Below are 14,444 nucleotides of genomic sequence, written 5' to 3' on the forward strand. Positions count from 1 at the left end.
GTCACACCGGTTCTTTTTTTCCCCCGTCTTTCTATTCAGTAGGGCTTTCTTCTTCATCCATTTATCATAATTACATATCATCCAAAACTCTATGTAAATTTTATGGGCTGCCTATGTTTCCTAACGACTTTAGTCAACACCAGTCCTCATATTTCTGAAACTTCATCATGTATCCAATGGTAAAATTTAACATTAAATTACTCTTATTTCATTTCTCTTATTTCTGCCACTCTAAATGGTAATTGGATATTTTAATGACAGGAATTCTAGTTCACATATATCTTCATACTCTGTAAAGCCCGATATATTAATGGTTGCATGCAGATAACAGAAATAAGAAAGAGAAAAAAATTAAAGGGCAGATACAAATAATTGGAAGAAAAATTTTGGTCAAAGCCCCAAGTACTCTTTTGTTATATATATTCCATATCTTGATCACCTGTCACCACTGACCAGATTCCTTATCTATTCTGGCTCAGTAGCAAGCAATATGACATTTATTATTTTCCAGATCCCTGGGTATATCTATCACATCATACAGAAAAAACTCTCTGGTGGATCAAAAAACCTAATACCTTTTCTCAACTATCTATAGTTTTAGGTTATCCATTGATACTGAATTGGGGTCAAAAGAATGGTAAAAATTATAATAAACAAATTTTTAAAAAATGAAACATTTATCTAATAGTATCATTTCCGTAAAATCTGACAAAAGTCAAATTGTATATCTGAACAATATCATATAAACTGTCTAACTTCAGAATTTGGTAAAACTTATTAATAATTTATAGTTCTTTAACTTACCTAAACAAATTGGTATAGGGTAATTCCATCTTCTTACAGGACCAGGCATACATGTTATGTGAGAATGACCCTATGTAACAAGACAATACAGTTAAGTACACCTTTTAAAAGATAAGTTAACAATAGCATAGGAATGATTATGAAAACAAGGTTAGATATACACATTTGTATATATTTTTAACTTTTACTATAAATTTCAGCATTAGTTAGAATAAGAAAGGTAATTATATATACTTGTAATAAAATGTAAAAAATAAAGTCAAGATAGAAAAATTAAGACTGCATATCATATTATAATTATATTTTAACATTTTTAAAAATCCAAACATGTTCTACTAAGGTTCTGCAATGATTTCACAGTTAAAATGGCCATATATAGTAGTTTACAATAAATTGCTGTAATATTCAAGGTGAGATATTTTAATTATAAATTTTTTTCATAAAAATATCAAAATAAGTTAGTTAACATATCCTATTAAATTGTAAATTAAAATATTAAGTCCAGAAAGATCTGATTGCACTTTTGAGACTAATCATTTATGATATGACTATAAAGACTATAAATTATTAATTTTTAATTTAGCTTCCTCTAAGGAATTTATTTACTTAACATATGAAATTGTTTGTGCCTCAATTTTTTTCCTTAATTTTTTAATAAGCTTATTCTTTGAGCAGATTAATATGGGACCATAATTTTGAGGCCCTCAAAAAACCTAAAATAGAGGATCACTATAAATTCAAAAAGTCTGAATATACATTGAAAATCCATTTCTTTTTTAGTAAAATATATTTGTGGTTGGTCTTCATTAATTTGGAGAATTTATTATATTGGAAATTTTATCTAGTGCTTTAAGTAGCACTTCACTTTTGTTTTCAAATTCTAAAGATCCAGAAATTCAGTTGTCATATCCTATGTAAATAGAAAAAAGTAAATTTTAATTTTGATTCAAAAATCATTTTTAATTACTTCACAGCTCTTGTGGTTGGAGACTGGGAGAGAAAAATAGAGGGATGATTAAAAAAATGCATGGACACGGAAAGCAGTGTGGTGATGGCTGGAGGTTCGAGGAGAGGTGGAGTGGGGTGTAGACAGGTGTAAATGGTGACAGGCAAAGACATGACTTGGAGAGTGAACGCTCATTATGGTGTACAGAGATGTGTCACAAAATTGGGTACCCGAAAGCTGCATAATTGTGTTACCAATGTCACTCAATGAATTCAACTAAAAAAACCTAATTTAGTTCATTCCATCAATTTCTTTCAAACATATGTTTTATTGAAAAACTGAATGCAATTGGACTTCAGGCTAAACTACAAAGCCTAAGATTGGTATTGTTTTAAGACTTATGAATTATGATCATTGGTCTGTTATAAAATATTTTGAAAGGGCAAAAAAAATTTAATGATTTTAAAATGAACTTACCTGAAGAGAATAGCCTTGATCACACTGAAAAGATACCACGTCCCCAACCATATATCTGTCTCCAATTTTAATTCCACTGCTGGGAATTTGTGGTTCAGGACAGGAATCCAAACCAATTGCTAAGAATATTTAATGATAATAATATAAGTAACTTTCAAATAATGAATGCTTAAATCATGCATATTAAATTAGCAGAATTGAATATCTGGGTCATTAAAACTAGATTTTACATTGAGACATTATGAATATTTGGTGAACAAGATTTAACTGTAGATGTTAAGAGCAATGTGCCTCAGAACTCTTTCACAATTTTTTTTGCATTTTAATGGTACTAGCCATTAAATAGTTCTGTGATTATACTTAAATTCTTTTTTAACTCTTCATCTAATTATCTTCTACAGTAAAACAACTGCAAATTTCCTAAACATAGAACCAGTAAAAAAAGGGGGAAAAATGAATAAATTATTGTAAGAATAAAATAAAATTGTATTTGCAAAATCTTCTTAGTAAAATAACAAAAAATTATTTATTTCATCCATATCATCCAGTTCCTTTCTTTCTTCATAAAGAATGAGGTTTTAATTAATAAGATATAGTTTAATATACATATTATATATAAAGTTAAATAATATAATAATTAATACTTGTTCTCTAAATATACTTTAATCAGAAAGGAAAAAATAAGTATCTCAATAAGACCCGAAAAGTATTGTGCAATACATGAAATCAGTTATTTCTGAAAGGTAATGATACAATTCAAAATGCTTCTATGATTTTTACATAAGAATTTATTTTTCAACAAAAAGAATAAAAGCATATAAAATATAAAAGATTTTCTTAAATAATTATTTCAAAGTTTAAAAAATTATTTGGCTTTTTTCTTTGGCCAAAACATTTTTTTAAACATTAAATGTATTACATAGTATTAAAATATTTTTATCTTCAATAAAATCATTGTTTATTATTAATTTGTTTTTAATTCACAGTTTTTAGCTGTCACCATTACAAAATTATATATATATATATTCTTTCATAAAAATACATTAAAGCCAAATCCTAAAGTATGACAATATTTCACATTTCTTTATCCTTGAACATGTTATTTTCCACTGATATATCTTTTCAGAGCACCAACTTCTAATATTCCCTTTTGGTCCTTACCATAAGGTAATACAGAATAAATAATCCTGTAATTAATCATTCAGTGTTGGTCTACACTCTCAGAATGAAGCTTCATAAGGGCAGCTCAGGGCATAGCATCTTAAAGAAGCACTTAATACATACTGGTTGTATGGATGAATGTATAGTATAAAAAAGATAATGAATTTTTAATTTAATTATTTCTTAAAATACAAATTGCTATCCCTGCAAATGAAAAATATTTTCTCTACCTTATAACACAATGAATGGTCAGAGTAGCTACAAGTCATGCCTAATCATGTAGCATTTAAGGATAGAAAATAACATAAGAGCAGTAACTTGGTAGAGTTATGAGTAGGTCAAAAAGTAAGGAGGAAAGTAGAGGAGTTAACTGTTCATTTGGAAATGCATTTGAGCCAGTCTTGAAAGAGATTAGGGGAGATTGGACCAGAATTCCAGTGCCTGGTGCTTTAATTAGCCCGTTCTCTAAACATATACCATGTTCCATAGTTCTTGATTTTTTTTTAGTAATATTGAATTTATGAACCTATGAAAATGCTAACATTAAAGTGTGACCTACTTTAAACATTTTAAGGGTTAAAGTCTCACTTCCCCAACTATGTTTTGAGATTCAAGAAGAGATAAAACTGTCTTACAATTACTTTAATCTCACTTAATACCTATAATTTAGCTTTAAACATTACATTCATCTAATTTCATAGAGCCCTTTTTAGGGACTACTGAATACAAATAAAAACCACACACACACACAAAAACTAAGTTATGAAATAATCACATACATCTTGTCAATATGGTTTTAACTTCCCTTGGTTTCTCGGGAGTCCTGAACAGTAAATTTACTATTCTTCAACATGAAGGTCATTCTCATGGTCATTTTTACTAAGAAGGCCAAATTTTGTACATGTTCATTTCTTTTCTTTTCTTTCAAGTTATCAATTCTTTGTCATATACACAGAAAACTATTAATAACCAGAAGAGACATTTTCCTCTTCTGGGAGGAAGATAAATAAATCTATGATACAGTGAGGTCATAGATTTGAGAGCCTTGGTTTTAAGCAAGGTTGTTATATAATATACAGTAAAATATTTATAAAAAAAGTTTTAACAAAAAATGTGGCAAAAACACTTATAAGAATCATACTAACAATTTGGTAAATTGAAAATTCTTACATTAACAATTTGGCATATTGCTAACCTGTCAAATATTAGCAATGGGGCCCTGGCCGGTTGGCTCAGCGGTAGAGCGTCGGCCTGGTGTGCGGGGGACCCAGGTTTGATTCCCGGCCAGGGCACATAGGAGACGCGCCCATTTGCTTCTCCACCCCCACCCCCTCCTTCCTCTCTGTCTCTCTCTTCCCCTCCCGCAGCCAAGGCTCCATCGGAGCAAAGATGGCCCGGGCGCTGGGGATGGCTCCTTAGCCTCTGCCCCAGGCGCTAGAGTGGCTCTGGTCGCGGCACAGCGATGCCCCAGAGGGGCAGAGCATCGCCCCCTGGTGGGCAGAGCCTCGCCCCTGGTGGGCATGCCGGGTGGATCCCGGTCGGGTGCATGCAAGAGTCTGTCTGACTGTCTCTCCCTATTTCCAGCTTCAGAAAAATACAAAAAAATATATATATATTAGCAATGGTTACTTTTGATTATGAGATTTTTAGTGATTTATATGTCTTTCTTTGTATACGTCTACATTTCCAAAGTTTTATATCTAACATAACTTATCTTAGTGAATAATAAACTCACATGTCTATTGGCTAAATTAGTACCACCAAAATTTGAGAGTAAAGGAACATACTCTCCTCTATATTTCTAAAAATAATTGGACCAGCTAATCTGTTGAATAAGATTGTTTCAAAGAGAAAAGTTAGGTGTTGAGATAATCAGATAAGCAGGATAAGTCATGTGTTAACATCCTCTCATTTTTTTGCATTCATTTTTTTTATATGTACTAAAGAAAATAAAACAGAAATATTTGAAAATCATGCAGTTCATATTTTATGGCCACTTTTCTACTTACATGAATAAAACTAAGGATTAAATAATGGTTATAAAATATCTTAATTAAGAATTAGTTTTTGCCTGATCAGGCAGTGGTGCAGTGGATAGAGTGTTGGACCGGGACGCGGTGGACCCAGGTCGAAATCCCAAGGTCGCTGGATCAAGAACATGCCCCATGGTTGCTGGCTTGAGTTAAAATGTTGCTGGCTTGAAACCCAAGGCCACTGACTTGAGCAAGGGGTCACTTGCTCTGCTGTAGCCCCCCCCCCCCCATCAAGGCACATATGAGGAAGCAATAATTGAACCTCTAAGGAGCTGCAACAAAGAATTGATGCTTCTATCTCTCCCCCTTCCTGTTTGTCTGTCCCTATTTGTCCCTCTCTCTGACTCTCTCTCTGTCTTTGTCAAAAAAAATTAAGAATTATTCTTTACTTCTTCATAAGTGACAAAAACAATAGGTTATTTGTGGGAATCAACAAAGAAAAATATTTGTAAAAATGTTACAAATGATCCTCTCTTGCTTAACCAAGGCAAACAAAATTCTAATTCATTTTCAGTGTAAATTTTGTAAAATTATGCCCTTTACAATCAAACATGTTCTTCAAGTGAATTTTTCTTTATTGAGAATTGGATCAATTAATCTGCTGTTTTAGCCAAAAACAAATAGAAACAAATCTAGGGACAAATCTACATCAAAACTTGAAGAGTCTTGTCAGCTGTCTAATTACTGTAGACAATGATCCTGACTGAAACAGTAAAGCCTCAGTACATAATTCTAACATTTATTTATAACTAAATATTATTATTTCTAATTCTGTTATGGACCATTTAATCTGGAGTAGAAAATGTTGCTAATCATATCATTTATATAGGATAATCTCAATTATATGATTATATATTTTACTTCCTATTATTATTATTTTACGAGACAAAGGGAGAGAGATGAGAAACATCACCTCATAGTTGAGTCACTTTAGTTGCTCATTGATTGCTTCTCCTATGTACCTTGGCCAGGGGGTTCCAGCTGAGCCAGAGACCTCTTGCTCAAGCCAACAACTTTGGAATCAAGACAGCAACCTCAGAGGTGAAGCCAGTGACCGTTAGGCTCAAGCCAGTGACCATGGGATCATGTTTACAATCCTATGCTCAAGCCAGTGACCCTGTGCTCAAGCTGGTGAACCTACACTCAAGCCAGATGAGTCCAGGCTCAAGCAGGTGACCTCAGGGTTTCAAACCTGGGACCTCAGCATCTCAGGTCGGTCGAAGCTCTATCCATCATTCTATCACTGGTCAGGCCCTATTATTTCACAATGATTTTAAAGAGTCTTTAATCCATTGAGAGAAGGAGACAAGAAGAGGAAGTAAGCTTAATTATTGCTACGAACCCCAGTAACATTGCTTTGTAAAAGGAAAAAACTCCTTTACAAAATTTACATGACAACACATTATGATATGCAAATTAAAACTACAATGAGATATCACCTCACATCATCAGAATGGCTATCTAACAACCAAGTGTTGATGGGGCGGGGAATAGGGAACCCTGGTGCACTGTTGGCGGGAATGTACATTGGTACAGCCACTGTGGAAAACAGTATGGAGTTACCTCAGAAAATTGAAAATTGAACTGCCTTATGACCCAGTGTTTCACTTCTGGAAATATATTTGAAGAAACCTGAAACATTAATTTAAAATAATATATGCACCCCCATGATCACTGCAGCATTATTTACAACAGCCAAGATAGGGAAGCAGCCCAAGTGTCCGTAAATAGATAACTAGGTAAAAAAGCTGTGTTACATTTACACAATGAAATATTACTCAGCCATAAAAGATAAGGAAATCTTACCCATAATGATAGCATGGATGGACCTGGAGCGCATTGTTCTCAGTGTAATAAGCCAGTCAGAGAAAGACAAGTACCATATGATTTCATTCATATGTAGAATATAATGAATAAAATAAACTAACAAACATAATTTTAAAAAATAAAGAAAAAACTAAAGTAGCCAATGTTTTTTATTGTAATTCTTGATATCTAGTGTCTGGCTCTGCTAGTACCAAGTGGGTAAACCCTTCCTGTTCTGTAACACTGACTCTGCTAGTTTCTTACTTTGTTTTGTAAAATATAAGATGCTTTCTATGACTCAGTTCCTTTATCTATAAATGGGATACCGAAAATACCGAGTTCGTAAGAATATTGAGATGCTTAAAGAACAATATGTGCATTATACTTAGAATAGTGCAGGAACGCAGTAAGTTCTCAATAGATGCCATCTCTAACTTGTTATTAAACAGTTTTAAACATGGAAGTGAGATTATCAGTTTGTATTCTAAATGAAGGGTATTTCTTTACTTTTGTCATGGGAGAATGTTTCTCTATGTTTAACAGGTTTCATTTAAATAGTACTCTAGGAATATAAAGAAAATAGGTAAAATTTTATATAAAGTGCCATGAACTTAAGTGCACTGAGTTTTGTGATTGACATGAAAATGAAAGGCTTCTGCACACATAGAATAATGTTCCTGCCTTTACTGTGAGCAAACCTGAGACCAGAAGCAGTATTATTAGCTCAAAATATATTTAGAGAAAGTTTAGGAAGACAAAGACACAATGGTTCCAGAATTCACAAAATTAGACTAAAACCATCTCTAAGTCAACAGCATAAAGAGGTAAAAAGTCAATGAGATGATCATGAAATAAATTTTGATTAGAAGAAAAGAGGAAACAAACTATCATTACAATGGTAATGTCCTCTTAGGGGTCAGGACTGAAATGCATTTAGATAGCTCAATTATACTTATTTGTACATAATATATTCTGGCTTAGTGGCAACTGAAATTAGAAATGACAAATATTAATAATTTCATTTGGGCAGGAGGTGTTTCTACAATTAATATTTTATGAGGTGATGTGCCTAAACTTGTTAGAACAAAAAAAAAATCAGTTTAAGCAAAATATGATTAATTTTGAAATCACTACTTTTCTCAAATAATTATCTAATTAGCCCAAGGGAGGAAACCATTTTCAGTAATTATAAAAATAAACTCATTAGGCTTAATACATTATCACTTAAGAACACTGGTCAAGGATGGAATGCAGTAAAGTAACTATTATGCTGAATTGAAGCTTCTGTTATTTATAAGCTAGAGTTCAATGGCACATTTCTGGGTTTATACTATTTATGGCTAATTTTATACTATGAGGTATTTAGACCCTCCAACTATTGTATGGAATAAAAAAAAATGTTCTTAGACCACTTGAAATTTCCCAGGATTTACAGAAAAATTACTAGTGGCAGATATCATGAGTGCTCTCAGGAGTGGGAGCAAAGGAAAACGTGTCCGTTATGGAAACGTAACGGTACAGAAATGTTGTTCCTTTCACAAGACCCTTTCTCCTGCTGTCCATCCAGTCTACTCTCTTTCTTAATCAGGAAGCCCTTAGAACATCAGATTCTGGTCAGAATCAAACTGTCTTAGGAACAAAGCCTCGGGTCTGTTACAGAAACAGAGTTTGGGTTAATCTAAAGACAATGTTTTGCTTGTGTTTCAGTTCATGAAAGCAGAACGATTTTAGAAATCACAGCCTCACGAAACCAGATCCAACAATGCCATGCCTGACAGCAGGACTTGATACAATGATCCTGGGTCTAATCAATCAGTAGAAACCACAGCTCCAACTCATTCCCAGGAAGCCATGGGAAGCCAGGTCTCTGAGCACAAGCTCGCCTGTGACTTGGGGCGTGGCACCATTCCCTTAAATATAAATATTTGCTGTCTTGGCTGCAAACTTCTGTTTGGATTTGATTGGGCTTTGATAAGCACAGGCAAATAGACTGCTGTAGCCCAGAAAGAGGAACAGGTTCCTTTACCTTCTTACGTCCTGAGATTTTTTTTTTAATTTTTATTTATTTATTTATTTATTTTATTTTATTTATTTTTTTTTTTACAGAGACAGAGAGAGAGTCAGAAAGAGGGATAGATAGGGACAGACAGGAATGGAGAGAGATGAGAAGCATCCATCATTAGTTTTTTGTTGTGACACCTTAGTTGTTCATTGATTGCTTTTTCATATGTGCCTTGACCAGGGGCCTTCAGCAGACTGAGTAACCCCTTGCTCAAGCCAGCGACCTTGGGTCCAAGCTGGTGAGCTTTGCTCAAACCAGATGAGCCCACGCACAAGCTGGCGACCTCAGGGTCTCGAACCTGGGTCCTCCGCATCCCAGTCCAATGTTCTATCCACTGCACCACCACCTGATCAGATATCTCTGAGTGCCCCTAAATTTGCAAACTCCATTACTGCCTACAGTTTATCCTTTTAGAACATATCCATTTTATGAGTTCAAAACCAAAAGGTGCTAATTGATTTAAAGATGTTCTACTGTCTTTCTAGGCTTTTCCAATATTGAGATTCAAATGTGTTCTTTAACAAATTTAAGAAAATATGAAGAAAATTACATTTTCATATTACAATCTAACAGTCATTCCAAAATTGTCAATGATGGGGCTCTACCAGAATCCAAGTGGCAGAGAAACTATGCATTACAAATTCTCTTTATTAAAGCCTACCAAAAATTGATATATTCAATGGCATTCCATGTACAAGCAACATTTTCCCTACAACAAGTATATTTATGCAAGGCATAATTACAACCAGCATCACATATATTTGGAAACAAAAATAAAAACACAAGATGTCAATTTAAAAATTGATTCCCACCATCTTGTATATCAGGAGACACAGGAATTTCACAATTTACATTTAAAAAATGTTGAAAAAAGATATTAACTCAGAGTAGCTATTCACATGACTATTAAACCACACACAGTTTCAACACAAATAGTGATGATGTAGCTTCATGTAAACATTTGATAACTCAAGTTAAAAAAAGAAGTAAAATATTAATCAGACTGTTAACTAATGTTTCTGCTTTTTACTTAGCAGAGAGAAATGTATCCTCTGGAACTATGATATATTTGTCTTATTTTTTCCTTGTGTCTCTCAAGGTCAGTAGGAAAATACATCTGCTCTCATTCTGCTCGCCTTCTTTTTCTTTAACACTCAATCCTTTTTGCTATTAACAAAAATCAAACAGACATTTTTTTCTTAATATTTCTGTTAATATTGGCTACCTGTTTATATCTCAAATAATTTGTTAGAATTTGTTAGTATAAAATCAGCAGAAGACATTAAAGTATCAGAAAAAAATAACTGAAGTAAATTTCCAAGTTTATATTTATCCTCCCCTGTGTGTGTGTTTAAGAAAAATTTCACTGATTCAATTTATTAGTGCAACAATTACAATCTCTAAGAGAGCATAGCTTGAGCAGCATGACTATAAATATTAAAATAATAAATATGGTATCATTCCATTTGTTGTTTGTCTTACTTTTCAAATAGCACCATATGTACCTTTCACACAAGTTTCACATATATTTTTTCAATTTTCATAAGAGTTTATTTGAGCCCAAATTATGACCTCTGCTGGGTAGCAAGATCTCAAATGCTCCTCAAGTTTTACTCTTGAAAGCCTATGCTGTATTTCTCCATGTATAAGACACACCTTAATTTGAGAGCTCGAAATTTGAATAAAATGCATTACCTAAAGTTATTGAACTCAAGTTTTATTCATCATAAAATTCATACAACTCCTTATCACTGTCAAGACTCCTACCCATTAGCTTGCCTCATCTACGTCTGATGACAAATCACTGTCTTCAACGACTGCAAAAACAAGCGCAAGTGCGAAAAAGTGGGAAATGCAAGTAAAAAAATCTACAACCACTATATAAGACGCACCCAGTTTTTAGACCCCAAATTTTTTGAAAAAATTTGTATATATGGGGAAATACATTAATACCTATACTAATATTATCATTAATTAAATTAGAAAACACTTTCAGTTCCTAGATCCTACTATAAGGTTTGAGGTATAATTATTACAAATAAATAAAAAGTTGGTTGTTATTTATTTAATTCAGTATCTTAGATTAAAAAATCAAATAAAAGGTTTAAATAATTAGAAGGTCAACTTTCTGTGGAATAAAACAAAATGGTGATCATGTAAAAAAAGTAATATGATCTAGCCTGACCAGGTGGTGGCGCAGTATATAGAGCGTCAGACTGGGATGCGGAGGACCCAGGTTCGAGACCCCAAGGTCGCCAGCTTGAGCGCGGGCTCATCTGATTTGAGCAAATGCTCACCAGCTTGGACCCAAGGTAACTGGCTCGAGCAAGGGATTACTCGGTCTGCTGAAGGTCTGCTGAAGGCCCGTGATCAAGGCACATGTGAGAAAGCAAACAATGAACAACTAAGGTGTGGCAATGCACAATGAAAAACTAATGGTTCATGCTTCTCATCTCTCCATTCCGGTCTGTCTTTGTCTATCCCTCTCTCTGACTCTTTCTCTGTCTCTGAAAAAAAAAAAAAGAAAAAAGTAATACAATCTAAAGTAAAAACCAAAACAGAAGGCCAGAAACCTAAGAACCATCCTCTTCTCCTTTCTCTCCAATCTCCACCATCTGTCAGGCTGTAGATCTTTTCATCTTTACCTATGTATGTTCTGAATGTGTTAACATTTCATTTACATGACCACAGTAACCACATTCCAAGTTTCTCATGTGAATAGTTATGACTCCTTCCTTGGGACTATACTCTTCCTGCAATGCATTCTCCACTTTCCAAAATATAAGCATCCTCAAAAATCCAAAACTGATCAAACTTAAGACTGATTACAGAATAAATGCTCTTTTGTCTACCTGCATTCCCAGAGGCCCCTTCAAAGTACCAAGCTACTTCCATATCTAATTATACTTTAATTCTAGTATGCCAAAATGACTTCTATTTGTACTTTAATGAAGTCTTCCCAGAGTCTTTCACCAGTAACCCTAACAGATTTAACCATGACTTTCTTTTAGTTATCATCTAACTCAGCAACTGTCAACCAGTGTTCCACAGCACAGTGGAGTGCCGCAGAGAATTTTAAAACATGCAATACCTGACTATTTACTCAGGAGCATTGACCTCTTTTCCTTTAGATTGTTAAAAAAAACCAAACAATCAAAAACCAACAACAACAAAAACCTACAATAGCCAACACAACGCTGACCTCTGGTGTGAATGAATCAGAATTATACTTACTTTTTGTCAGATCGGCAAAAAATATATTTTTAGTGTACCACAGAATTTTAGTAATTGATTTTGTGTGTCATGAGATGAAAAAGGTTGAAAAATCACTGACCCATATTATATAAGAGGTCATCATATTTTGGTCATTGCAAGAGTAATTTTGGGAAGTCGGAGAAAATGCAAACACTTGGCTGAATCTCAAAAACTAAGTTAACTTTCAGAGGTAGAGTCTTGCCATTGAAATTTCTAAGATGACTTCAAGATGACAATAATCCACTATTATCTGAGAAGTACTGACTTACATCAACTATACTTATAGAGTATACACTGTATTTTTGCACTAATTTGTTTGCATGTCCTTATTCCCAATTAAGTTTGAAGGTTTTCTGGGGTGGAACTTACGCAAGTGTAAAACCTTATAGTATTTACACCTAGCAAATATAGCTGGCATTTAGGAGGTATTCAATAAATATATGATAAACAATTGAGTTTGTTTTCATATTTGGTAAGCAATATAGAAATAGAAAATGAAGGGAAGAAATGAATTGTTGCCATTGTTTACTAGGTAATGGGAAAACAATGATATGAAATAATCAAAATGGACCTCTAGCAATATTAATGAAACCAAGGTATGTGAAGAATAGATTAGGCAGAAGAAATATATTTGTCTAATAATAATAATGATAATAATGATAATGGTCAGGCATGCTCAAGTTAAAATGTTATGATTTCAAATTCAAAGAGGAAAGAGCACTATAGGTAAAAACCAGGGCCCTGGCTCGGTAGCACAATTAGTTAGAGTCTTCCCCAATAAACCAAGGTTGCGGGTTCAATCCCCAGTAGATTACATACAAGCAGCAACCAATGAATGCACAACTAAGTGGCACAACAAATCAATCTTTCTTTTTCTCTCTCTCTAATCAATCAATAAATTTTTAAAACTTAAAAAAATATGTTATTTACTTTTTAAGTAAATAAAAAGCAAGGCATATCTATCTAGTAACTGCTGTCTAACAACCTAGCTTCTTTTTTATTTTTTTCCTGGAAATCTCATGAGTGAGTAGAAATATCAGATGGGGAAAAATAGTCACTGGTTGGAAGAAATCTCAGCCAAATTTACATTTCCTGAGATGGAGGACACATGTCTTGTTTCCTGAAACCTTTACTATTTTAAATATTCCTTTAGGAATATAGAAAGAGTTTACTTTCTTGGCTTGAAAAAAAAAACAGAACACAAAATCTTTCCTTTTTATAGAAAACCTTAATGTCTTCTGCATCTGTTGCTGGAATTCATAGTGTGATTATGAGACCATTAAATGCCCGTGTGATTCCTTCCTTATGTTACCCTGTGGGCAGAACTCTTATCTTAGAGAGTGTCACAAATGAAATACCAAAGATGTGCAGTTAAATGAGTGAAATGGTGAAAAGTTAATATAACTTCCTTGTTTATAACACACACCCAGTTGTTTTTTCCAGAACCAAATTGCTTAAGCATTTCACTTTTACTTGGTATAAAAACATAGCATGGCCCTAGCCGGTTAGCTGAGCAGTAGAGCATCAGCCAGACATGTAGAAGTCCCAGGTTCAATTCTCAGTCAGGAAACACAATCTGCTTCTCCAACCCTCACTCTCTGCCTTCTCTCTCACTTCCCTTCCTGTAGCCATGCCTCAAATGATTCAAGCAAGCTGGTCCCAGGCACTAAGGATGGCTCCATGGCCCCACCTCATTTGCTAAGAACTCAGCTGTCCAAGCAATGGAGCAGTGGCTCCATATGGGCAGAACATCACCCCGTAGGGGGCTGGCCAAATGGATACAAGTTGGGGTGCATGCAGGGAGTCTGTCTGTCTGCCTCTCACATAATAAAAAATAAAAAAAAGAGAGAAAACAGCATGAAAAATTTTTTTTCAGCAAGTAAATTTATTGACCATGAAG

At 33.9% G+C, this 14,444-nt stretch overlaps 1 protein-coding gene across 3 annotated transcripts in view; it reads right to left on the reverse strand.

The window, feature by feature from the left end:
- The window catches only part of CSMD3 (CUB and Sushi multiple domains 3), a 1,231,016-nt gene that overhangs the window by 127,591 nt on the left and 1,088,981 nt on the right, over positions 1 to 14,444 (reverse strand). For all 3 annotated transcript variants that reach the window (XM_066379371.1, XM_066379370.1, XM_066379369.1), the window contains 2 exons: positions 2,228 to 2,346; positions 805 to 874 (listed from right to left, as the gene is read on the reverse strand). In XM_066379371.1, the coding sequence (XP_066235468.1) occupies positions 805 to 874; positions 2,228 to 2,346 (189 nt within the window). The remainder of the gene's footprint in view (positions 1 to 804; positions 875 to 2,227; positions 2,347 to 14,444) is intronic.

Source organism: Saccopteryx leptura, chromosome 3 (assembly GCF_036850995.1).
Source record: "Saccopteryx leptura isolate mSacLep1 chromosome 3, mSacLep1_pri_phased_curated, whole genome shotgun sequence".
Taxonomy (NCBI): domain Eukaryota; kingdom Metazoa; phylum Chordata; class Mammalia; order Chiroptera; family Emballonuridae; genus Saccopteryx; species Saccopteryx leptura.